The sequence below is a fragment of the Cervus canadensis genome, chromosome 7, assembly GCF_019320065.1.
Source record: "Cervus canadensis isolate Bull #8, Minnesota chromosome 7, ASM1932006v1, whole genome shotgun sequence".
NCBI lineage: Eukaryota > Metazoa > Chordata > Mammalia > Artiodactyla > Cervidae > Cervus > Cervus canadensis.
Window position 1 is genome coordinate 90,354,579 of NC_057392.1, and position 26,111 is coordinate 90,380,689.

General features: G+C 34.2%; 1 protein-coding gene across 6 annotated transcripts in view; it reads right to left on the reverse strand.

Annotated features, from left to right (window-relative positions):
* TSC22D2 (TSC22 domain family member 2) overlaps window positions 1–26,111 on the reverse strand; it is a 45,518-nt gene that overhangs the window by 16,880 nt on the left and 2,527 nt on the right. The window contains exons 2-3 of one of the 6 annotated variants that reach the window (XR_006270428.1): window positions 15,521–15,592; window positions 3,449–3,607 (exon numbers count right to left, since the gene is read on the reverse strand). The exons of 1 other annotated variant lie outside the window; for it this stretch is intronic. Coding sequence is in view for 3 of the 5 variants with exons in the window: in XM_043474036.1 (XP_043329971.1) it covers window positions 11,958–12,096; window positions 15,521–15,592 (211 nt within the window). In the remaining 2 variants the exon portion in view is untranslated. 4 more of the 6 variants (XM_043474036.1, XM_043474037.1, XR_006270429.1 and 1 more) reach the window with 4 other exon arrangements.

Consider the following 26,111-nt stretch of genomic DNA (forward strand, 5'->3'; position numbering starts at 1 on the left):
CCAAAAGCTATCCTGAAAGTGGAAAGAGGAGTTCAAAGGCTTGCTGGTTTGGTCAGGTCAGAGAAAGCGGACAGCTCAAACTGTCAACGTCTTTAAATGTATATCATGAACAAGTAAAAGTTCTAAGTGAAGTAGATCCAGGATTCTGAAGAAATTCAGATATACTTCACTCTTTTTATACTGGGGATCAATGCACATATAAAGGAGTCCCATGAAACCCTTGTATCACCTCTAGAATCAACAACTAGGAAGAAAGGAAACATCTTGCCATCTCTAAGATGTTAAGCAATGTCGCCTTATCCATTGAAAGAGCTTCAGAACTAAAAACCATGACTTATGGCCATGAACTGGAACCCATATTCTTGATTACAGCTGCTATGAAAACTAATGTAACTAACTACAGAATATTGTCAGTTCAATGTTTCCACAGAATTTGTAGTACAGCTTACATTTTTACATGAACCTAACCTCTCTACTAAATCTTTAAACGATGGCAAGGTATTTTTCTGCTTCACATTTTAGAGTCTCTGCTATACAAAAAGGGTTTATAAAAGGTTTCAACATGAAATGGAAAAAGAAAGAAGACCAGGAAGCTAAGATAAACATCACTGGAGGTGTTCAAAGGCTAGATGACAACTTGGAAGGTATGTGGTAGACATAATTCAAGTCTAAGACAAGTGGTTTGACTAAATGACCACTACATTCCCTTCTAACTCAGGTTTATAATTCTAGACTCAGAAGTGGTACGAAATAAAAGGTTTTTGCTCTGAAGTCATACCCAGGTTTGAATCCCCATTTGATTTCTTTTACGATATGACTTCACACCAATTATTTAGCCTCTCCAAAGGATAATAAAGCGGACCAGATGCTAGGGTTCAGTGAGATAATGCATTTGTGTCTGGCACATGGTAAATACTTAATACGTTAACTACACAATTTGTATTAGTAAGCTACAGCTTCATTTGTTTTTGTCTTAAGCAGTAATATTATCATAGATTTACTAAGCCATATTTAGACACAGGAACTCTGTTACAAACACTTAAAAACAGGCTAAAGGTTATAAGGTTTGGAGTTCATCTGAAGATAAAATGAAACCAATGACAAGGACTTGCAACAAGTAGTTGCTCAACAAAAAAAATCCTGTTTTTCCGACCCCCCAAAATTAAATGTTACATAAATATTTTAAAAGTAAATATAAAATAGGTTTCTTCATGGAATTATTCACAACTAAGGGCAAATGTGATGTAGTTTAGTAAGGGGTTTTACATTTGACTCATCTCCCTATCCAAAAATTTGTAGTCTGAAGTAGCTTTTTAAACTGCTGATGGTGTTTCCTATTTATAGCTCCTAAATACTAAAGGGTGAACTTCTTAATGGTTACACTTAATATAATACTATTCCAGTAAGTACTAAAACTTTCTAATATGTATATACTTGTTTATAATTATAAGCATTAAATTTAAATGGAGGTTATTTTACAATGCAATAAATAATTTTAGATAGTAAGCAACCTATCATTTTTTGGCAAGTGCTTTAAAAGATGGTTTTATAATGAGGATGACCCCCTGCTACTAAAATTCAAAGGAAATCAAAATTATGTATTCACATCTTCATACAATATGAAATTCTCCCTTATCTTATCCTTCAAGTTTTCCAGGGTTACTCTCTAGACCTGCATACAACTGAGAGCCCATGTTCCACTGAGAAAGCTAGATCTGAACCTAGTTTCACCACTTAATGGCTATGTGACCTGAGAAAGTTCCTTAATCTAAGCTTTCACTTTCCTTCTCTATAAACTGAGGCTGTTGATAATATCGATACATCTGCTGTGAAAATTAAATAACAGGTCAAAAATACTTGGCATGTTATCATGTTGTGTATTTTTACTTAGCAGTCCCTGATATATAGTAACCCCTAAGTAGCAAAAAAACAACTACTCTGTGGAGAAATCCAATCAGCACTTGATCACAGAGACTGAAAGGATTTATTCTAAACTAAAAGCAATTAGGCTCTGATTTGTTCCATCAGTCTAATGATCACTTAAACTAGCCTTGAATATATAATCAGTAAGAGTTACAGATTAGCGTACTCATTAAAAATTTCTTTCATAAGTCACATATTTGGGTGTCTAACAAGGCCTGCTCCTTAGACACAAACATTCACTAGCAATGTTACCCAACTGTTTTTGAAAACCTGGCAAATGCTCTGAATCTTTCACTGAAAACATACATAATGTTCTATCCAAAATTCCACAGGCTTCACGACACTCTGAAGCCTACCCACTGACTACTAAATATAGATATCTTACTAAAGAAATTAAAACTTATTAAAAAATAAAAATGAAAAACATATATAGAATAAGGGACAACTGCTATTAGTTTGTTGTAGTTCCTTCCAGACTACCACTGATTGCTATTACTGGTTTAAGAAACTTTTAAGTTTATATACAAAATATGATCAAAATGAAGTCATGGAATACTATTATCTGGAGCAATTTAGAATATAATTAAAAAGAATTAGTATGAATGTGTACAAAAGAATAACATACTTCTGATTAAGGTTAGAAATAGATACCATAGTCTATTCAGATGATGCTTTTTCAAATATCTGACAGACTTGCAGTATGTGTGTACGATATTTTAATGAAAAATAATCAATTCTAATATTTTCTGTATAACCTTGGAAATATATCTTAACATAGATTCTTTTTATTCATATGCAAAATATGATGATCAGATTGAGGATTAAGATATCCTAAATCTAACCTGTATTATCCTAATCTAAACCATATTATTTTAAGAGTTCCCCGACAAAATACAGCTGTGTAAAACATAGCGAAATTAGAAGACATATTATAACACAAGTTTACAAATTCCTGCTACCTAAGCAGGACACAGTTCTGAAAGGAAATGTTTTCTCAGGGTATACAAATAATGCATAATGACTTCTGGTATATTATTTTCATTTGATATTATCATCTTAGGTATTCTCAATTAAGAACTGAGAGAATTTCTTCAGCTTTTATTTTTAGAGACAGCATTAAAAATGCCTTTAAGTAATTAATTTAAATTATATTTTATTTAAAAAATGGATGTAAAACTTCTATAAAAGATTGGTATTTCTCAAATATTTCCTGGGATATTAACTAGAAGGTATATGGGGTCCCTAATTATATTGTAAGCATCTACAGCAGATGCGATAGCAATATTTAAATAATCATACTATGATATAGGATGTCACTTTATTTTTTAAACTGTTTATTAAACACCACTGCAAAGATATAGCCTGGAAGGATTACATACTCCAAGTATTAAAAATTCCAAGTTTTAATGTATATATTTAATACTATACTCTTACGTTATACAATGTGCTCAGTTTGTTCATAAATATTCATCTCAATACAATAACATCAGGTATAATACATAAAATCTAATCCATTAAGTCTTACCAATTTATGACCTGATGAGACACTCTTGTGGACAACATTCAGTCCTTAGAAGCTAGAATAACCCTTCAACCATGTGAGGGCATCACAACTTTTAAACTTTCGGCTTTCGATCATTATTATGTCACATTCCTCCTCCGATGCTGAATTCTAAAAAAAATTCTAGCAAAGAGTTTAAGTAAATAAGTGTTTTAATCAAATAGCCTTTAAAAATCTTTTATAGCAAAGGTTTATGTTCTACCATGATTACACAACTGATATTTTGTACTTAACTTTTTTTAAATGTAAAATAATTTCATATTTGATCTGGATACTTCAAGCTTTAAATAACATGGGCTTTCAGGCCATCAGGAATACTTGTCAGTAAAGAGTCAAGTAGAAATGGAACCCAGCAAAGGTTTAAGATCATGATCCAGAAATTATGATTTAACACCATAACCTGGTATAGAGAGCTTTGTAGTTCTGCAGAATGGCACTTGAGTTATATTGCTTGGTCCACAACCATATCAGTTTCTAGACTTACACAGCACAGGTGGCTGGATCAGTAATAATCTGTATCAATCATTAAATGCTCAAGACAGCATTCAACTTAATACCTAAATCCAAGTCTATCTTTATCATCCCCAGTTTAAAAATTAGACAACAGGACGGAAAGAATAAAATTTCAGTACGTGTTTTATGTAACAGATGTAACAACGTATCCTACTCAAAAGTAATCCTGCTGCTCATCTGTGTTTGCTGCTGCTGCTGCTAAGTTGCTATGCGCATGGAAGAAAATATGGGGATGGGAAGATTAAATAATTGTAAAAATTACTTCATTGAGAATATAGTCTTAAATTTACTAAATTTTTATCAAAAAAGCTTTCAATTGGGCACCTGTTTTAATCATTGGAAGGTAATATTATCATTTTCTGCTTGAATTTTCTTTTTGGGTAAGAATGCTTATTTATATTTTTAGTCGGCAGTAATCCATAAAAAGGCAACCCAAACATTTATGGGCACATTTCTGCCTACATTAAACCCCTAAATAAAATGGCATAATGGGGAAAAGCGTAGGGGGGAAGAGGAAAGCCCTTATTGAGGAAGATTAAATGTGCAAAGTTATAAAAAACTCAAAGACAGCATCATAAAGGAAACTCTGCAGCCATCTCCAGAGATATTTGACCCAAATATAGGGGGCTGGAGTTCTGTTGTTATAGATTTTAACTTTTAATGCTAAATTTTCTATTAAATACGCACGGTCATTTAAAAGGCTTCTATGTAGTCTGAAGGTCTACTTGAATTTTTTTAATTTACAAATATAATCTTTCCAAATGTAACCTGACAACACATTTGACTTCAACAAAATCAAAGATTTTATTTTCAAAGGACAGCCTTACAATGTAATCACCTGGTGAAGGCAAAAATCCATATTTATTAGGATAAATAATAGTTGAAGGTTGTGGTCATTTCATCAGCACTACTGTGCTTTTAGAATGTTTTTAAGCAACTCTCATCTCCTATCAACCAAAATACTACCATAATTTAAAAAACAAAAGAAGTTACTTTAATGATTTACTCTTTTGAGGGACAAGTCCCATGAGAAGATACAATACACAGCCATATTTAGCAAATTAATGCATCTTGAACTATATAATCAGTAATGCTGGTAAGTTGCCTGTCTGTAAGACTTTGATGAACTGGTCATTTAAATGGCAGACCACTTGGTCTTTTAGTAAAGGACCTACTAACAAAAAGCACTGTATCGCCTGGAAAAAAAACCTCTGAAAGATAGAATTAAACCAGCCATTAAAGCAGATTTAATTATTTGTACTGTGACACTTATGAAAATGGTACTTTAAGGTTGCATGCACCATACAAATGTATGGGAGATTTAGGATGTAAAAGTTGTACACATTAAAAATATACAAAACTTCTGTGTCAATTTTTCCCCAAGCATGCATTCTCAAAATTAGTTGCTACCAAGAACAAGGCTCACAACTGAAGTTTCAATCACTAAATTCTAACATGTAGGAAATTCTTATTAAAAATGTGAAATAAAACCGAGTAAATGAAGTGCTTGTAGATGAAAACAGTTATAATTAATTAGATATCCTTTAAAATTTAACTTAGATTCTCCTAAAAATGAATATTTATTTAGAAGTTATTCATAATCTTGAATCTCTGGCAAGATTGCTATCAAAAACAAATCTTGAATATTTCCTATAGTTATCACTTCATTCTTTAATTTTTGAGGAAAAAATTTCTACTGAACTGAGAATGAGCTATTAAATGTTCTTTTAGCCCAGCAAGAACCAGGCTAAAGTTTACCATCATTTAGCTAATTTTACGGCAAACTTAGATTAACAGAATAAAAGAGTGAGCATAGGGGCAAAGAGGTGGACCATTTGCAATTTCCAAGTCATTATTTGAAAACTTATAAGTGAAATCAGACAAACCTATATATGAGTTCCTAAAGGAACTGGCTACTTGATAGCATGTGCTTAGCTTCTTTTGGTACAAAATTTCATTTTAAAGCGTAAACAACAATTCTTTAAAAAGTTCACTACACTGTTCTGAGATTTCCTACACATTATAACAATCAATGCTTGCTTTTCTATAAAAGGTCAGAAATGCTTATTTTTTTAATGGAGAAAGGGGGGATATGGAGCAACCCCTCATGCCCCTGATAATTACATATGGACTTTCCATATGTATAAGAGAAATCAGGCTAGAAATATCAAAGATAAACTTATGAAAAAAAATCAGTCCAAATGTACCTAGTAGAATAAGAATACTGGAAAGACAGTGTTTCAAGAAATTAACATATAAAAATAATATAGCTTTGGAAAAAGAGCTTTAACAAGGTAGTTATAGACAGATCAGCCGATCACATTTACTCACAATGATTTACACTTCTCTTTCAAAAAAAGTTTATACGGGATACCAAAAAAACAAAAAATTGAAATTGGGGGTCGGAGAAGATAAAAATGGAAAAACAAAGTAAGTGGAAGCCAGCAATGTATTACTCAAAAACATGCAAGAACATTCTGCAGGTTTTGTTAACAGAAAGCTGCATATTTGACTTTGAGCTTTGTTAAGAACAGAACATAAAGCAAATAGAACTGTTCTTAAAGTTTCAAATATCATCACATTATGTTTAAGAGTAAACATCTAATTTCGTGAAACAAACTATGTCATAACCATTCCAGACATGTATTTAGCAACATTTTCTGGACTAAGTAATATCTAAGAAACAGCTGCTGTAAATACAGAAATTTTCTGAAAATTAATGGTTAATAGACACTGTGAACAGGAGTGGGATTAGTCAGACACAACAACTCTTTTTTCCCTTCTTGTTCTCCTTCTAATAGTGCACAGGGCTAGAAGGAGAATACTTCTTTACCTCGATATTACCACCAAGTAGACATGTAGAAAGATGTTTCTGGCTTCCAGGATATAGGTTACACCACCACTATTTCCATGCCAAATATCACAATTAAATTAAAAACTGAAAAAAATACCATGAGCACCCTCCAAATCTTTTCCTATTTATAACCAAAGTCTTTACACTTTGACAATAACCAGGAAACAAAAAGCATAAAAATGCTACCTGAGGATATTTATCAATGAATACATATTCTAAATTATTGCCATCTATCTAAAATTTACTTGTCAAACGTGGAAAATATTTTAGAAGTGGTCAAGTGAAACCTAAACATAGAAGCTAACTTCTGGTAAGCAAATGCATATAAATGATCTATGGCAATCACAAAAATCTAACACATTTCCTGATTTGCATGATTTAGAATATTCGTACAAGTACATGCACACACACAAAGAATGTCAACTGGAATGGAATCAGTCATTTCTCTTGTCTAACTACCTACCAACCCAAATCTTGCTGAAAATAAAAATATTAAAGTAATTCTACTTAATATTTCTTTCTCCTCAATAGGCTGCCAAAACTATCTGCAGGTTTCAGTACATAGAAGAGGTATGAATTCATATTTTTAAACTGTTAGGAACTAGAATGGAAAAAACCTCCAAACAGTTGTTGTATGTTTGATCTGATTCAACAATTTCAGGTTATATTTGAATTTCCTTGTCATCTGAACAAATTCAGTATGTCTTTTCTTAAAAAGCTTTGCTACAGAGTTCTAGATTCTGTAGGAAAAAAACAAGAGATGGGTTTAGCATATTATACACACATTGTTCTGTTCAAGGGTTTGATTTACTTAAAATCTATCTGTGAAAAGTTAAACAATTAATATCAACAATAATAAAGAGACCTTACCAACTATTTCCATGTTTTAAAACTACTTTTCAAGTTTCATCCTAAAAATAACTATCATGACCTTTCAGTGTAGGTAGGTTGTGGTGACTTCTATGGAGAAAATTTACTAACTAAAGAGGAAGGCAGTAAGCATATGCACAAAGAAACATATCATAATCAATGAACAGTTAATAATTTCTCATCACCAATTCTGAAGTCCAGTCACATGCTGAAAATAGTATCAGCATGTCAAGTGTCCCATTTCCGTTAGTCACAGAAAAGCTGACAGGAGAACAAATGCTTAGGATCCACTGAAATACCACTTCAGACAATGAGATACAGATCTATGGTTAAAAATCTGGCAGGAAACAAGCCACCTTAGGCAACTATCACAATAAAACTAGGAGGATAAATCAGACTATAAAGGACAGCAATCACATATTTTGTAAACCTAAGTGGTGAGTAAGAATGTCTTCAAATTATACTATTTTTCTCTACTTAAGATAATTAAAATCCCAGCTTAATGCATATGTATAAAAACCAGAGTACAGAAAAAGCTGGTGTATGAATATACCTCAGTTTCTCTCGTAAGGGATACACCCTCATTGATATCCGCATGTTCTCCTTCCTTGGCCAGTCCCCACTAAACTTTAGGAAATAGGACTCTTCTTAAAAACTTCTCCTTCCCAGTAGTTGTTTTAGCTGGATCCTAGTCAGCACACCCTTTCATCACTCTCCTTTCCCAACCCCTGTAACATAGACTGTAAAAAGACATGCGTCTGTAAAAAGGCAGATGCATTTTCCCCTGTTATTCAAGCAGAACACTGGCACTTCCTTTTTTAGTGACTATTTAAACAATCTTAAAGAAGACTTATACAGTATTTATTTACATAAGACAGGAGGGAAAAAGACAAATGTTTCATAATTAAATGTAATCTGTCATCTTTTTAGGCTCTTTGATCAGGTAAAAAATGGTCATGAAGGACATTACTGGGACAACCAACAGAATGTGTACATGAACTGTATGCTACATATTAGTTAAGTCTAACAAATCTGAATTTGGTAGCTATACTATTTTTACATAATAGGAAATATATGCTAAAGTACTGTGTAATTAATGAACAATACATCTGCAAGTTACTCTTAAATGGTTCCTAAACAGTATGTTAGGATGATAAAGCAAGTGTGACTAAATGCTAACAAATGTCAAATTTGTTAAGATTACTGAAATGCTTTTGTACAGCTGACTCCTGAACAATATGGATTTGAACTGTGCAGGTTCACTTCATATGTGGATTTTTCCAATAGTCATACTACTGCACTATACAGTCTATGGTTGGTTGAACCCACGTATACAAAACCACAGATATGGAGGAACTGTGGCTATGGAGAGCTGACTATAAGTTACATGGGAATTTTCACGCATAGAAGGTTGGTTACCCCCTTATCCCCGCATTGTTCAAGGGTCAACAGTATTAGTCTTATAGTTTTTCTGTAAATCTGAAATTTTTTCAAATAGAGATTCAAACATCTCCCCTTCTTTTTGAGTAAGAATTAATATTCTTAGACTCTTCTAGTCTCTAAGACCACGTGTCTTCTTCAAAGTTTCTCTCGTTCTCTAAATGTAGATAGTGTTGCCCAAGGTCCTGACCTGCCCCCTTTCCACTACTCTGCTCCTAGAAAACTAGAGCCTTTCCTAAAGCCTGAATTCTAGAGTAAAATAATAATATAAATAAAGAAACAAATAAATAAAAGATTCTTCAATCCTTTCTAGCCTTAACTTCTCCACCAAGCTGCAGGTTTGCAGGTAGAGCTGTAACCTGAATATTTCCACCTTGACCTTCCACTGGCTCTTCGGCTCAAAGCAAAATCTCATTACTATTTTCTTCTTCCCAAACCAATTATTTCAGTAATACTAGTAATGGTACCACTATTTCTTCAGTTAGGTCTGACAAAGTCAAATTTGACTGTTTCCCTGTCATACCTAATCAGTAGCAGAATTCTTTAAGTCTTACCTTCTGATAACCATTCTTTCATTTTTTAAGTGTGAGCACATCAAATCACTTCAGTCTTTTTGTGACCTCATGGACTGTAGCCCACCAGGCTCCTCTGTCCATGGGATTCTCCAGGCAAGAATACTGGAGTGGATTGCCATTACCTTCTCCAGGGGATCTTCCCAACCCAGAGATCGAATCTATGTCTCTAGTATCTCTGGCACTGGCAGGCAGGCTCTTTACTGCTAGCGCCACCTAGGAAGCCCCTTTCCTCATCTCTATTGCCTAATTCAGACCTTCGTTACCTTCCTAATATATCTGGTCTCTAACGAATCTACCATCTTTTCTCTGTTATCTTCAAATGTTTTACGCACCAATCAAATGTAACCATCCGTACCATATACTTCCAGTGGTTCACAGCATTTCCTCTAACCAGAGTGTGGCTTCTCAGTCCTTTAACTCTGCATGACCAAATTCTGGGGCTTCCCGGGTAACTCAGTGGTAAAGAATTTCCCTTCAATGCAGGATCTACCCAGGGTTCGAGCCCTAGGTCAGGAAGATCCCCTGGAGAAGGAAATGGCAACCCGCCCCAGTATTCTTGCCTGTATAGTCTACAGGGTCGCAGAGGGTCAGCCATGACTGAAGGAAGCGGCTGAGCACGTCCGCACAACTGAACCCTACCCATCACTGGCTTCCGCATTTGCGGCCACACTTAACTGCCTCTGACATGGGAAATCTGTCCTGATAGGGAAAGAACTTTATTAACCTTCCAAAGGTCTGTCAAGCCTCCATTCCTTAAACAAATAAACGCTCTTTGAGGTTTTCTGAAACTAATGGGCAGCAAAGACAAAATAGAATGAGGTGGATCAATTTCAAAACTTTTCTTATCTCTTTTCCTTCTTCCTTTAGAACTAAGTGGCGCAATAATATTCTGCACAGTAGGGATTTTAAAAGTAACTGGCTCTAAACCTCAAACATTCCTAATAGCCAGGAAGACCACTTTACTATTTCTAGTGATGGCAGGGCTATTTCCCAGAGGACCCATTTTCTTTCAGAAAATAAGCTCAAGTCTTCCTACTGAAATACCCACCTGGCTGTCCAGGTGGAATATAAATTAGACTTTCTAGTTAACTTTGTATTTAGAGCAAGCAGCCTACAGAAATAAAGTACAGTAAGTCTGTCACCATCTTTTCCTATTTATCCTAGTTATATAAATATTGCCTCACATTACATTAGCTTTTGTGGCAGGCCTGTCATTTGCTAACCAGTAACTATAAAATACAGTCAACTAGTGTATCTAGGTACTTTTTACTCTACCTATTCAGCTTAAGTTTCAACCTTCCTGAATTTACATACGTGTTCTTTCACTTTCTGAATTTCTGCACATACTTTAGACAGTTAAATTCACAAATGCTATCATCCAATAATAGCTATGACTTCCTGCTTTAATGTCATTTGAACATTTTATAAGCATATTCTTAGGTTTTCCTCTAACTCTGAGATCCAGTCCTAAAAAAGGTGACGTGCTAAGTCACTTTAGTCGTGTCCATCTCTTTGTGACCCCATGGACTAGAGCCTGCCACACTCCTCTGTCCATGGGGTTCTCCAGGCGAGAACACTGGAGTGGGCTGCCATGCCCTCCTCCACGGATCTTCTCCACCCAAGGACTGAACCTGGGTCGCTTACGTCTCCTGCACTGGCAGGTGGGTTCTTTACCACTACTGCCACCTGGGAAAGATGACAGGCCATTAAAACTTCCTCTAATTTTCAGCATCTCTGATTATCCTCTACTAGATACTCTTAATTGGAATTGGTCAAAATACAATCAGATAATAAATTACATAAGATTTAAGGTACAAATTATTAAGAGATGTATTTGGTATGGTTACACAACAGCTTGGGCTCATATTCTCAAAGCACTTACAAGTGTGATTATCAGAGAGCACAGTAACCAGTTACAATCTAACAAGCAGCCCACCGTGGTACAATCTAACAAGCAGCCTACCGTGGTTAATTCTTGAAACTTGATTTTTTCCCATTCGGGTTAATAAGTGGGTGTTAATGATGTATCCAAGTTTCCTGGAGGAGGACAGAACAAATCGTCTCATAGTTTAGTTCTGATTTACTCCTGACTTCAAAAGTGGAATCTCATAACCATAGGAAATGTTGGACACCTTTTCTAACACAAAATTTGTTATTGTTTCATTGCTAAGCTGTATTAGGCTCTTTTGCCAACCCATAAGCTGTAGCTCACCAGGCTCTTCTATCCATGGGATTTCCCAGGCAAGAATACTGGAGTGGTTGCCATTTCCTTCTCCAGGCAATCTTCCAACCCAGCGATCAAACCTGCATCTCCTGCTTTGGCAGGCAGATTCTTTACCACTGAGCCACTTGGGATACTCCTAACACAAAATACTTGACGTTATTTAATAAGAACATTTTAATGCAACAATTTAGAAACCAGATATAAATAGAGGAAAGTAAATAATCACTATAAAGACTTAATTGAAATCATCAAGTAGCCAAGTAAAAGACCCAAAGACTTATTCATTTTAAGCTAATAATTCATGTATACTACTTCCCTTATTCATTTCTCTTTTAAATATTACTGCTGTCATAAGGACAAAACGACTCAAGAGGATGGTGTACCTAGCCACTGTTACTCTAATTGTTAACTACATTTTAAGTATTTTCTTCGTTAAGGCAGAAACATTTCTAAGTATTTATCAATAAGGATAAATCTTTACAAGCTACCTGATTTTTTTCTTTAGTCTACCTGAGGTAAAGTCTCTTCCCTTTAGTACTCCTTTATCTTCCTGATTTGATATTTACAACAGGGTAAAAGTTGTTTGCTATAAATTCTCACCCTTAGCTTATGCACACAAAGGACTCCCAGTGAGCGCCTATCCCCTCGTGATTATCAGGGTAACTTTCTAAACTAATTCTGTGATGCAACAAAGCAATGCCAATGATTAAGTTTGGAAAGTTGGTTTTTTAAAGAAGAAAAATAGGAAATCAAATTTTCAAGTTACTGTTCTGAAATGCCAACGGGCTAGGCTATCACTAAACATTGGCACAGAGCTTAAAAGGTGAAACCTGGAAGCTACATTATTCATTTTAATAAAATAGTCAATGCAATTAATTTGGGTTTCCTAAGAAAAAGTTGTATTATTTTAGCTATTAGAATCTACTGTTCTTTATTTGGTGATGGTTTCAGCTGACTGATTCCCTGAGGACTTTGCAAATAACAAATGGGGAAGACAGAAAATGATGGCACCTACAGGAAAAGGGAAAGGAAGGCTTGACAGGAGCTTCGACTTCAGTATAATAACTGAATAAAGCATTGGATATCAACAGAAAGAGGAACTATCTAAATATAGGCAGAGGCAGACTGACACAAAGTCTCTCAGCTTGCTAATTCTAATTTAAATAGTAGAGAAAACAAAAAGGCCATTAGACAGCTCTAAGTCAATGTGAGAAAGATATATTAGTTACCTATATTTTGATTAAAAGATAGTCTGCTAAAAGAATTCTAGAAAAAAAAAGATCCCAGTCTTCTGAGTAAGGCGAACCCAAGAATCTTCAGATATCTAGGGCAGGTTTAATAAAAATTGGCACAGGGCTTAAAAGCTGCCCCTACTGAAAATGATTTCCAAGATTTCATAAACGGGAGCCTGAAAAACCATTATATCTATACTGATAGACAAATGTATACCTCTTAGTGAGTAAATGATGTAAGGAGTGTATAGCCCCTTAAATCCTTTAATGGGTTCTATTTAATAATATCATCCTTAAAAAATACTGACTTGCCAAATTAGTAATATTTTAAAAAGCCTAAATTTGTAATAGTCAAAAATGAACAAGGCAATTTGGTGAGACATTTTTCAAAGCTTAACACAGATTAATCTTCAACCTCTGTCTGCAATGAAGAAGAATAAACAGTCCCACAACACTTTACCAGGTATTAAACTACTAAAAGGTTTAGTAACTAAACCTTAAGCATCCAACTAAAGCCGTGGATGCTTAGAACTAACAAAGCCAGCCACTACTCCTCTTCTCAACTGAAAATTAAGCTAGATGAAAAGCTAAAAGGAAACTAGTCAGTTTCCACAGGGTTGAGTTCATCATCTTGGTAACAACATGTCAATTTCCAGTGAAGAATGGCTGATCTAGAATGAAAGTTCTGATTACATTCTGGCACTAACAACTACAGACAACTCTCCAAGTACCCACTGCACTTCTCTGGCTCTGGACAAAAGAGCTCCAAGAAGAAGACGAAGTATTTTCAATCCATGAGAAACTATAGATATAGCAACTTGCCTCACTTCCGATACCTTAAATATTTCTAGGATCTAAAAAAGAAAACAGATAAGGAGTATTTAGCGGTAATGGATGATGAGGAAGCAACTTCTATGGCTGCTTTATAATGAAAACAAATCTTTTAATTAGATCCAAATTATAAAAAGTAAAGTTTAAACCTTTCTACATCATTTTCATGAAAATAATATGTATTATTCATATTGCTATCATGGTAGCTCATGAAAGTTAGCTATTTCAAATAAATTATCATATATCTAAAAACATTTTATAACATTTCTAAGAAGAGTATGATTTTTCCTTTCTCTAAGGGAAAAGTTTTTACAAAGTACATTCCCAAAGTACTCACCCTGGCTACACTGGCAAGCCATCTGAATGATTAAAACTTCATGCTGTTTCATGCCACAATTTACATTTATGTCTTGATATTGCTATAGCTGTACAATTTAAAAACTGAATCTATAAATACAGCACTACACATTATAAACTTCTTGTTCTACAAGCAACCACTTAGAGACATTTCCAGTTAAGTAAGGAACACATTATCAAAAAGATAGTTAGAAAATATCCTGAGTGATACAGTAAATCAAGCCTAAGAATTAAAAGACTGTTACAGACCATGTCTTAGCTTGACATGTACATGCACGCAGCAATACTTTATTCTAATGAGAGATGGAGTTGAGTCCATAAGTGTTATCCAAATTATGCCAAAGGACACAAATGCGCTGCCAGGCAGAGTTAAAAGAATCTAACAAAGCTTTGTGTGAATTTTAAAAACATTGTTTGCACTCAGCTTCTGTTAATGAGACACAGATTGATGGAGTGCTAATAAATATTCAGCAAAATAAGTGAACAGAGCATATACTATCTAAAATGTGTATTAAGCAGAAAGATAAACCAAAGTATCTTTTGCCATATGTGAAGTCCAAGACTCCAGTCTATACTTTAAAAAGTTACAAAAAAAAATTTATACATTTCTGTGAAAAAAACTATTTTAGGAGTTTATAAAACTGTAATGCAGATATAGTGACTTAACAAGCTTAAGGTTAAAATTTCTTGCCAAGAATTAAACGATTGCTACTTTGATACCTTAGTCTTTTCCCTTCCCCAATTTCTTAACATGAAATAATATTCTGCTTTGAGTCACTAAGGCTTTTTAGAGAGAAATTATGTAAAACAGCACAAAGTTAACTGTAGTTTTTTTAAATAGAACATGTTTTTATATTAAACACACAGGGGTAAGGGGACATTTCATGTAATAAAATCCAATAGAGTAAGCCCTTCAAAAACATACTTTAAAATGCAAAGAAAGTATGTTTATATTCTATTTAAAATACATATTGTCCTTTTGGTTTATTTTGCTGCTTTGTCTCATGCTAGATACTATGTGATTCCCCCCCCCCCCAAAATAATAAAGATCAGTTTTAACGATGAGAAACCAGTATATAGTGCAAAGCAATTCATGCATACACTGCTGCATGTATGCATTTCATATGCAAGTATTCATACCTATCCCAGAGGTTCTTTGATTCCTGAACCGTGTTCAAATGGAACGCTTGGTAGAAAGCAGTTGAAGGATTCCTGTGAGACCCAAGAATCAAATGGAAATGAAGTTGAGAAAGTACAGTAAAATCACTACTTTTCAAAAAAAGAAGGAATATTTTAGATTTCTAACACAGTGCAACCACTTTAATTAAAAAAAAACAAAAACAAAAAAACACCCAAATTAGCTTGATTAAAAACATTTCAAAAGAAATTTAAAAGCTGGACAAAAAAAGCAGACCCTTACAACAATGCAGGAAAAAATGGGGTAATACAGATAAAATTAAATACTAACTAGCATCCAGTTGTGTGTGTGTGTGCGTGTGTGTATGTTTGTATGCATATGAGCGTGATCAACTCACAGCTTAATCAGCAACTGTTTTGTATCAGATGCCTTTATAAATCCCTACACATGTCAACAGTTTAACCAAGCTGTTCTCAGGTACAGTGTTCACATAAAGTCAGTTAAACCTTCATAATATAAAAATTCTTCACAGGACTGACTTGACAGGATTTGATGGTGACCGAGTCCTTTTCTGGGTTGGACTCTGCACAACTCCCACCTTCAGAGTCCATTTATGTGTGGTTTCCCTGGGTTAAGGCAAAAAATGGTGCTGCAACTAGAGGGGGGCTTTCTAATTTCTCACATTTGTACAGTGTCCCTTTACAGGGTAAGAGCTTATACGCTTTATCACCATCCAGTTCTACTATCCCCTGGAGAAATATTCCTTAGGGCTATATTATAGAATCTTAATGGGGCAAGCTTCCAACACGCTTGTTTCACTTTGCATCTCAGAAGTTGTTTCTCAGGTGACTACCTTTCAACAAACCTGCTTTCTAACAGTCTCTCTGCCACCTCAGCATATTTCCACAGTCTCCCCAACTCCCAACCTGTACACTTGCCATGTCACGTCTATAATTCCTGATGCATGCTGTAGCAGAATAATAGCAGCAAGCTAAGTGCTTACCACATACCAGACTCTGTTCTAAGTGCTTTACATTTATTAACTCAATACTACAACAGTCTTAAGAGGCAGGTGCTATTATTATTCCCATCTCATGGACACAGAAACTGGATCAGAGAGAAGAACTTGCCGAATGTCACAAAGCTAAAGTGGCAATTTGGTCCCAGCATTTATACTCTTAAACTACTATGCTAAGCATACAACAGAGTTAAATTTTAACCTTTCTAGGTCTGTCTCTTAATCAGTTAAATGGTGATATTACCAGTTAGACTTGCAGGGTGGTTCAAGAACTGAGACTATATATAAAGTTCCTGGCATTCTGTCAATGCTCAGTAAGTGACAGCTATTATCTTTATCATCAAAATGAACTTCAGATACAACATGGAAATTCTGAGATCCTAACTAGTGCCTTAGGAGAGTCTGCAGTGTTATTAGTACAGTAAGAAAACTATCTCCGAGTTCCACTAGAATAACCACCAAGTATCAGCAAGTATCAATGATCATCAAATAAAACACTCAAGAGAATCCCATGATTACAAAACTCAAGTTAAGGCATATTATCTACTAATTAAAAAAAAGGGGGGGGGGCATTTTAAGTTTTAACCAGGAAGGTAGATGATCCCAAACTAAGAAAGGCAGATAGACACTAGATGCCAGCATGTCACCAATGCAACTGTTTGATTAATTAGGAGTCTTCAGTATGTGTTCTTTTCGCTTTCCCTACTTCAACTCCTTTCTGTTCTTTTTTCTATTTCTGCACTTTTCTCGTGACTAAGTCCAAGGCAATGGAAGGCACTGACTCTGACTAGACCGAATAATATCAAGAGAGAATTAAGAGGTTGCTATTGTTTGTTTAACAACTTGTACCCTCTGTAGATGTATTTACCATGGCTCTTTTTTTTCACTGTACTTAGAAAATCTGTCTGCCGAATTAAATGAAAGCCAACTAAACCAACTGAAAACTCAATTTGGCTTTCTTTAGCAGTCTCATCCAAGATCATATGGGAACAAGTTTGCTATTCACACAGGTCTGTTTGGAGACCTTGGGTTTAAAATTAACAAAGTGACATAAAGAGGAAGGTAGTGAATACAAGAAAATAACAAAGAGTAAACTTGGAAGTTACTTTGCAAGTCTGGAATTAAAAATTCATTAAAGAACATTTACAGTATATTTTTAAGGGTGATATACTTTAAAAGATCTTTAGATCCCGAATTTGGAAACATATAAACATACATATTTAATTTGAATTAAATCCAAATGCAAATAAATTGGTTTTAAATAAAGTCACAAGACTTTAGTTATGAAATTCCAGCATTTTAGCATAGATACTAACAATGAAATGTTTCTCATAAGTCAAAGGTAGAAGTGTAAAAGAATGTATCTGCAGTTATATGTGTATCCTGGCGGCAGGAAAGAAAAAAAATCTGTGAAATACAATACTATAAGTGTACTTAGAAGTCTTTAGAACATGTCAACAAATACATTTAGGTTGCAAGAGCTGGCAGTTAACAATTGCTTTTTACATATATATTCAAAATAAATAAGCCATATGGAGTTATACAATCTATGCAGTATAAAAATTTTTAAATAGCTGAGATTCCAGGGATAAACATTTAAGATAGTCTTAAAAATATGAAATTTTTGGTTTCTGGAATACTTAAGCTGGGATGTTATCCACACACTGAGAGATTTTTAGCAAATAGCAACAATTAATCTCAAAACACTGATTAGCAGGCACAGATTAAAGCAGTCAAGTCTATGAAACCTAGTTGATAACGAATTTCAAAAGGGCCATGTGTACATACTGAAGGGCCAGATCAAAGACTTTTGTTTTGGAATGGCGTAAAATTGAGGAAATCAAGAGTCCAAGGAAAATACTGTTAATGGGGAGCATTTCAAGTTCATAGTCTATGATATTTGAAGGCATCAAGCAGCAACTGATATTAAAAATTTGTTAGAAATACTGAATTTTATGGAGATTTGGTCACAAATGCTCTTCTGCTCAAGAAATAAAATTTGAAACCACTTTTCTAACAACATATTTGATGTCAATGTAAACTAAATATAAAGTATTTATATATAAATATAAGATACTAATTTAAATATAAAGCCAAATAAGCATTTCTTCAAAGAGTGAGGTGTGGCTTACTCTGAATTTATTTCAGCCTGCTAAAGGAAAACACCGTTTTCCTATTTGTAAAAAAATTTCAAAACCAGCAGACAATAACATTCTCTCTGAATTTATATACTGAATAGTCTGTCATGACAATTACCAAGTACAGGAATATGATACCTGAGAAAGTAAGTTAAATGTGACATATGTCTACCTGCTAAACTAAGATATTATCTCTGCAGGGTTACCAACTATAATAGCAAGAAAAAACATATGTACATCAACTTCAGAAATCTCTAAATAGAAACCAGGGAAACACAGTAAGCAAAGGAACAAGGGCCCTCTCTCCAACATTATCATCTACAAACTTCAAATGATTTAAAATACAACCTTTAGGTAAAAGGTTACACCACAACAGATCAGTGTCTACAGATGCTTTTCCTTTATCCTATCTCATAGCCTGGAAAGTAATAAAACTAGCCCTGGAAATATCCAAGCGCTGGTTTTGGAGTCAGAAAGCCTGAATCTGACCCTATGCCTTGTTTCACTTAATAGCTATGTGATTCAAATCCTCAGAGCCTCAGTTTCCTTAATCCATTAAAAAGGGGAGAAAAACAGTCACTACAATTGCTGAAAAGATGAAATGAGATTATGTATACATAGGCTCCAAAACAATTAAGCCTGGTCTGTGTTTAACACAGGGTTATGATTTCTAAATATGTTATATAAAAATCAACTTTTGGTAGAGTATATTAACATATACCAAATACTTTACCATTATTAAGGTACTATTGGGGCAAACAAAATAGTTAAGGCAAGCAGAATACATAAACCTGGAACCAGGTATATACCAAGTTATTTAGTCCATTCCATTGGAGAATTCTACCTCTGAGATTCACATCTTCCCCAGATTTCCTTATACACAACTTTATGACAAGATTTTAATTAAAAATACAATAATCACTATAAAAGGGTATTGAAATGGTCCCAAGATACATACTACTTAAACAATAAAAGCTTCAAGAAACATCTTTAACAGCAATCACAAACTTAAATGTTAAAATCTCAATTTCTTTCTGTGACATTTAAGCCCTTCACTCTGGTTACTGTCAAATTAATCACATCATGTTCCACATCTGACAGTCTCACTCTTCCACATTGTTACACAAAACTGCCCTCCTACTTGGAAAATCATCCGCTTCTTTCATCAGTGACCCAATCTGAATGACTCTTAAGATTCAGTTCAAGAGTTAGCTTCCATAGAATGCAAAAGTAATAATGGGTTGCTTCTGAGGACAGAAATTTGGTAGAATGACAGAGGTGGCAGAAAGGCTTTCAATTTATACTTGCATATTTTGAATTTTGAACTATGTAAACATATTACCTATGCAGAGAATAATTTAAACAGAAATCAGTCTAACTATTCCCGCCCTACACAAATCTGACTTGATGTCCTAAATTGTTCACATTAATAACTTAACTGTTCCATCACAGCCTACAATGAAGTATACAATTGGTAATTGTTTCCATAAATTCTGAGATCTTAAAGGAGAAGGTAAGTCTTATTTCTGTATCCCAGTACGTACTACTCAAAGAACGCAGAGAAAGTTGAATGATTGACATATTGCCACTTCAAATGTTTTCCTGGGCATTCAACCTGCTTACAGAGTATTTGTAAACTTCATTTTTTTGTCACACATTAGTCTAAGGGCAGGAAAAGGGTTTTACCGAGAGAAGGGTTTAAGTTAGCAGCTCTCTCATGTATAGACTTATACTTAGGGAATCTTCAAGTCTGACCAAAGGCTCAAATTTTAATTTTACCAATGAGGAAAACCAAGAAAATTAAATGACTTGACCAAATAAATCAGCTAAATGGTGGAAAAGCCATGATTAGAACACAAGTTTCTGAACCACGTATTATATCATGACTTTTTCTGCCCTGAACCAATGTCTCCTTTTCTCTGATTATATCCATGCTATGCAATTACATTTTTGGATCAAAACTGAAGACTCTTGATTCCATCATCTGTACCGGTCACTCATGTGATATGCCATATAGTACACAACTAAACACACTATGGATTATTTGATCAAGAGCCCCCTCTCCTTTGTTTCCAAAAGCTAGGTAGAACATATACCGTGGATTTGTTTTGGTTTACTTATAAAACCAGTTATTAAAACTGAATTCTAATTCTATTTTAGAAACCAGTCAGCCTTAAACTTTGAGTATCCTTCATACACAGATTAAACAATTTACTTGTGTAACAATGAAGATGGATAGCCTAAATTTTTACAAATAACATTTAAAACACACTAGCATTATTTACAATAATTGACAAATTAATCATAGTTTCTCTTCTAGATATCTATACTCTTTAATCAGATTTTAGTAAAAGCTTATGGGAAAAGAGGCTTTAAGGAATTTAACATTTAGACTTCACTTATTTGTCTTGCCTACTCTGATGAGTATAAATTATCAGGACGTTTACTAATTGTCTATGTCCATGATGAACATTATTAACTCAATGATCTACAGAATTTTCACATAACCATCATATGTAAATGTAAAAGTTAAAGAATATGAGTTCATTCTTTTTTTTTTTTAACAAAAGGTAGCTTGAGTACAAAGACATAAAACTAAAACTAAAAACTTTAATCTGACTTGAGGCTTTAAATTTGAGTGGTAAGCAGTCCAAAGTAGCATAGACGAAATTTAATTCACCTGATTTAAAAGTAGAACCAATCATATACTTTTCAGAGGTAGAGCAGATAATCAATATACCTTAATGTTTCCAGTCAAATCTGAAGAGTATACATTAAAATATATTATGAAAAATCATGTAATGATGTATAAGAATGATACAAATTGCTGTTCCTAAATCTTTATGAAGGAGACCCAATTTTTACTCTAAGCAAAGCCAGATTAAGAATATAACAAATACTGAATAATCTGGTATGTTCAAGAATTATTCTGGTAAAGACCTAATTAAATATACAAATAACTCAGGAATGCATATTCTTTGTGGATGCAGTAATTTGTATTACATGATTTAAAAGAACAGCTTCAAATCACAAGACTACTGATATAGTATAAAGAAAAAAACTTAAGGGATTTATTCCAGTTCAGAAATTTTGTTACACATATCCCTTCAACACTGTCAACAATTAAGATTTCTTATTAAAAATCTGCTCTTCCCACTAATAAAAAGATCCTTAGAACATTATTTTTCAGGCTACATTTAACCAGATATACCTGTTTTTGTAAAGCCTCTCTTCTATTTAAAGAGTAATTCAATTAAGAAATAAACAGTATCTTTCTGGAAAAGGAAATACATACTGGTCTAAAATATTTATTAAAAGAAGAAATTAGACCCCTGTTCCATGCTAGTAACACGGTATGGTTCCTATTCCTTTTGAGACCATATTTCATATTATTTCACTATATTTACTTCTGTCTTGGTTATCTGCTATTACTTCCTACTCCCTAAACCCCTCAGCTTCTACCATTTTAGAAAAAAAAAGTCAAGATTCTTTTATACTCCCCTATCAAACCATTCCTCAGGGAAGAGATTCATTTTGCTTTCTTTACCATCTGATTGGTGGGACAGCTCTTTGTTACTAGAGGACTCTAGAGCGCCCTCCAACTTCTTCTGGTGCTGAGAAAAACTAAATGTGTTAGTCGCTCAGTCGTGCCGGACTCTTTGCGACCCCGTGGACTACAGCCCACCAGGCTCCTCTGTCCATGAGATTTTCCAGGCAAGGATACTTGAATGGGTGGGTTGCCATTTCCTTCTCCAGGGGATCTTCCCAACCCAGGGATCGAACCCGGGTCTCCTGCACTGCAGGCAAATTCTTTACCAACTGAATTACCAAGTACCAGGTCATAAATCTAGCATCATGTTTTATTATTTTCAAATTAGTGCTATCAAAATTCCCAAAGAACAGACTGGTCTTACATTTATTCTCATAAGGGAGAATAAACACCCCACTACCAGTACCGAAAAAAAAGAAAAACTTTTCACTATAATTCAAGATACCCTCCATCCCTTCCAAGAAAAAGATTGTTAATAAATTAGTTACTTGGCAATGTTATCTTATCCACACACATAAAAGCCCTTATATTTTCTAAAAAAGTTAACCAATGTTCAGTCCATACAACTTAGTTCACAAAAAATTTTAAACAACTGTGTCACCGTGAATGGTCATATTCCTGCTGATACAATTCCTGGTTTTAAGGACTTCAGGCACTTTTTGATCATTGGCCTTTCTGGAAATCTATGATAATTTCCTTGACTTAGAGCCAGGTTTTATGACTAAAGCATACCAGTGAGGCACTCTGATGAATGCATCAATATCAGTTTTTACACTAAATAACAATGTCACTCATATGATGTCAATCAAACTTTGATTACAAAATCCTTAGTAAGAGTACTTAGGCATAAGATGGTATCTAGCATGTGATTTAAACATCGACTATAAAGCCACAAGGCAAAATTATCTCCACAATTCAATAATGATAAGGAACCATAAGCTCCCAAAGAAATACAGATTCAAGTAAGGAGCTTTCACTTTTAAAGACTAAATGCAGTTAAGTTTTTTCAGAGCTCTGGGAAGCTACTTACAGGTTTTTAAAACAAAGGTAAGAGTGACAGTTTTGCCTCCCGATACACATTTACGTAATTCTCTCTCTTAAATGTCAAGTAAAAAAAAACTTCATTAAAAAAAGTATATGTATATCTCATACACGTATCTATATATACAACTATACAAACAAAATCTGTGTTTATAGCACATACCAGGACACACCACTTAACACTCACAATTTATACTCTTTTATCAGCAGTCATTAGCAAACTCCACAAATAAAACTATTAACAAGACATAAAGATATCTGCCACTAGAGGATCCTTACAATCAGGTTTTCAGCGGTCTTCTGGTTGCAGTTGACAGTTCACAATCGCAGCCATTCATGAGTTCCTGGAATGTGGCCTACAGAGCTCACATTGGGCAGTTATCTATGGAAAGCGATCTGTGCTGCGTTCCTTTTCCAAAAGGGCCAGTGATATTTTGCACCTCCCCCCTTTTACCAAATAGGAGTCTGTTAAGCCTATAGGTAGTTTAAAAAATTTTTGTAACTTTTACTGTAGAAATGTCTATGCATTTTTTATGAATCATGTTTTCAACCACTATTATATCCTCCAGTTTACACAAAATCAACTTAAATAATCTCAACAACTGACCATTAAGCTAGAAAGATATAAAATGTTATGCTAATTAACAATATAAGGTCAACAGGCAATGTTAACTGAGAACTTCAAGACTTTTCTTACTTGGCATACAAAACCATCAGCCCCTTTAAAGATATGATAGTACATAAGGTCTGATTCTTTAAAATAAATGGTCTCAAAATGAGCCAATACAGATCCTTGTATTAAGTAACAGAACCAATATCACAAGATAAGAGTGTTTAATACATCAACTTAAACCACCTGAGCCTTTTTATCTTCCATTTTCCTTCCTTTTCTCAAAGAAACAGACTGTTTACTAACGTCTTAATGATTTTATAAAAGGCAAACATCTTTTAAAAAAATACTTTCTAAGGATCTGAAATTTGTCAACCTATTAATAATCACTCACTCCAATATTTTGTTTACATCTGAATGACTGCAAATAAAACTGTAAGAAGATTTTAATCAAAGGCAACTTAAAATCACATTAAACGTATTTAATGTGATTTTTTTAGTACTATCTCAACAGCATTCATCTCAGTAATTTAACATACCACTGGAAAAACTGTTATTTAACATCAAGCATACACCTTTAAAATGTGCTCTCTTTTACAAAGGCTTTCCATTAAAAAACAAATTTAAAAAGACCCCAAAACTATTTCTACTTAATGGATTTATTCCTTCACCAGGTATGTTGGTCCAGTGACAAAACAGTCAAATGTGTAAGATTACATCTTGGAAACTGGCATGTTATATTAGAAACCAATGAAAGACTAGCAAAAATTAGAAATGCACATTTGATAAGCAATGAAGATTTTAAAAGACTGGGTAGGGGAGGGAAGTCCACATTTAAAATAGGAGGATACACACAGGAAAACCCCAGCACTGGTTAACTGTTAAAATTGATAAGAACACTGATACAGTAGTATCCGTAATTCAGATAGTCATATACTTGGAAATAAGATTCTTGAAATTACCAACTCTTTTAATAAAGAGAAGAAATAAATGCCTCTTTGAGGTCATATCCTAAAGAATACAACCCAGAGCTCCCATTTATCAACACCTCTCTCTGCTTCATACCATATCATCACATTAAAGTTCTGGCGAATGTAACTGCAAAAAAACTGAGAGGTGTGAAGGAGAGAAAAATACATTCAATTCACAGGTGTGCATGTGTTTTTTGGGGTGCTGAGGGGCTGAGAAACCAGTCATAATTTCTTGAAGAGATATGAGGTGGGGGGATGTACAACAGGAACAGAGAGGTAAGCAAATGGTTATTTACCAACCCATCAAAAAAATTGGCTTCTGGCAGCTAGAAAAGGGAAGATGCCTGCTGACTATTACCAAAGGTGAACAAATAAACTCAAGTGGCGTTTCAGGTGTGCACCTATGTGTGAAAAGTGAAATGTGGCAGAAAATGTAGAGAAGGGTTTTTCTGTGTGGCTTGTGGAATCAGTCTTTACTTGGTAGCCCCATCCACATAAAATCAATCTAAATAGCTTGAGCTCACTCATGGACATGTGGTATTCTCTACGGGTTCTCAAAAGAAAGACACCCCACAAGCAAATCTCCTATAAAAAAAAGATGAATTTTGAATTACAAAAAGCAGAGAGGATGAATTTCAGTGAACATTTCAAACCCACAGAAGTATGTAACAAAAATACAAGGGTAATTCAAAATAAAAAGAATGTGAAGAAACTCGGGAGAAAGTAAGAAGAAAAAGTTTTAACAGGTCTTATTGTATTCTAGATACCAATTACTTCAGAAACCTATAAAGGTACTTCTGATCGTTTACCATGTATAAAATTAAACCTTTCTCAAAACAAAAACCCCAGAAAATAAATTTCTAACTGTGAACTACCTGAAACTTTCTCTGTGATTTTCAAATGTAATTTTTGGTAATAAGCCAGTTTTTTAAAATTTGTATTATACATACGACATCACATTTTCATGTGACATTTCCTCAAAACCACTTAAAATCCTTATTAAACCATAACCAAACATCAACTGTACTGGACTTGGTATGGCAATGTACCAATCTGCCCTTGAACTGTTTAAAAAGCATCCCCCCTAAACAGAGGGAACCAGCTGTTAACGTTCATATTTTTACTAAAAAATCACTCTAATTTTTAAGAACTACAGCTTTCCCTTCTGTCAAGTCTCACACCTCCCATTTCTACAGTAAAAAGATTGATGGAAAACAGGAATATCTTTCCAGTACACTTTCTGCCTTAAAAAAAAAAAAAAACAA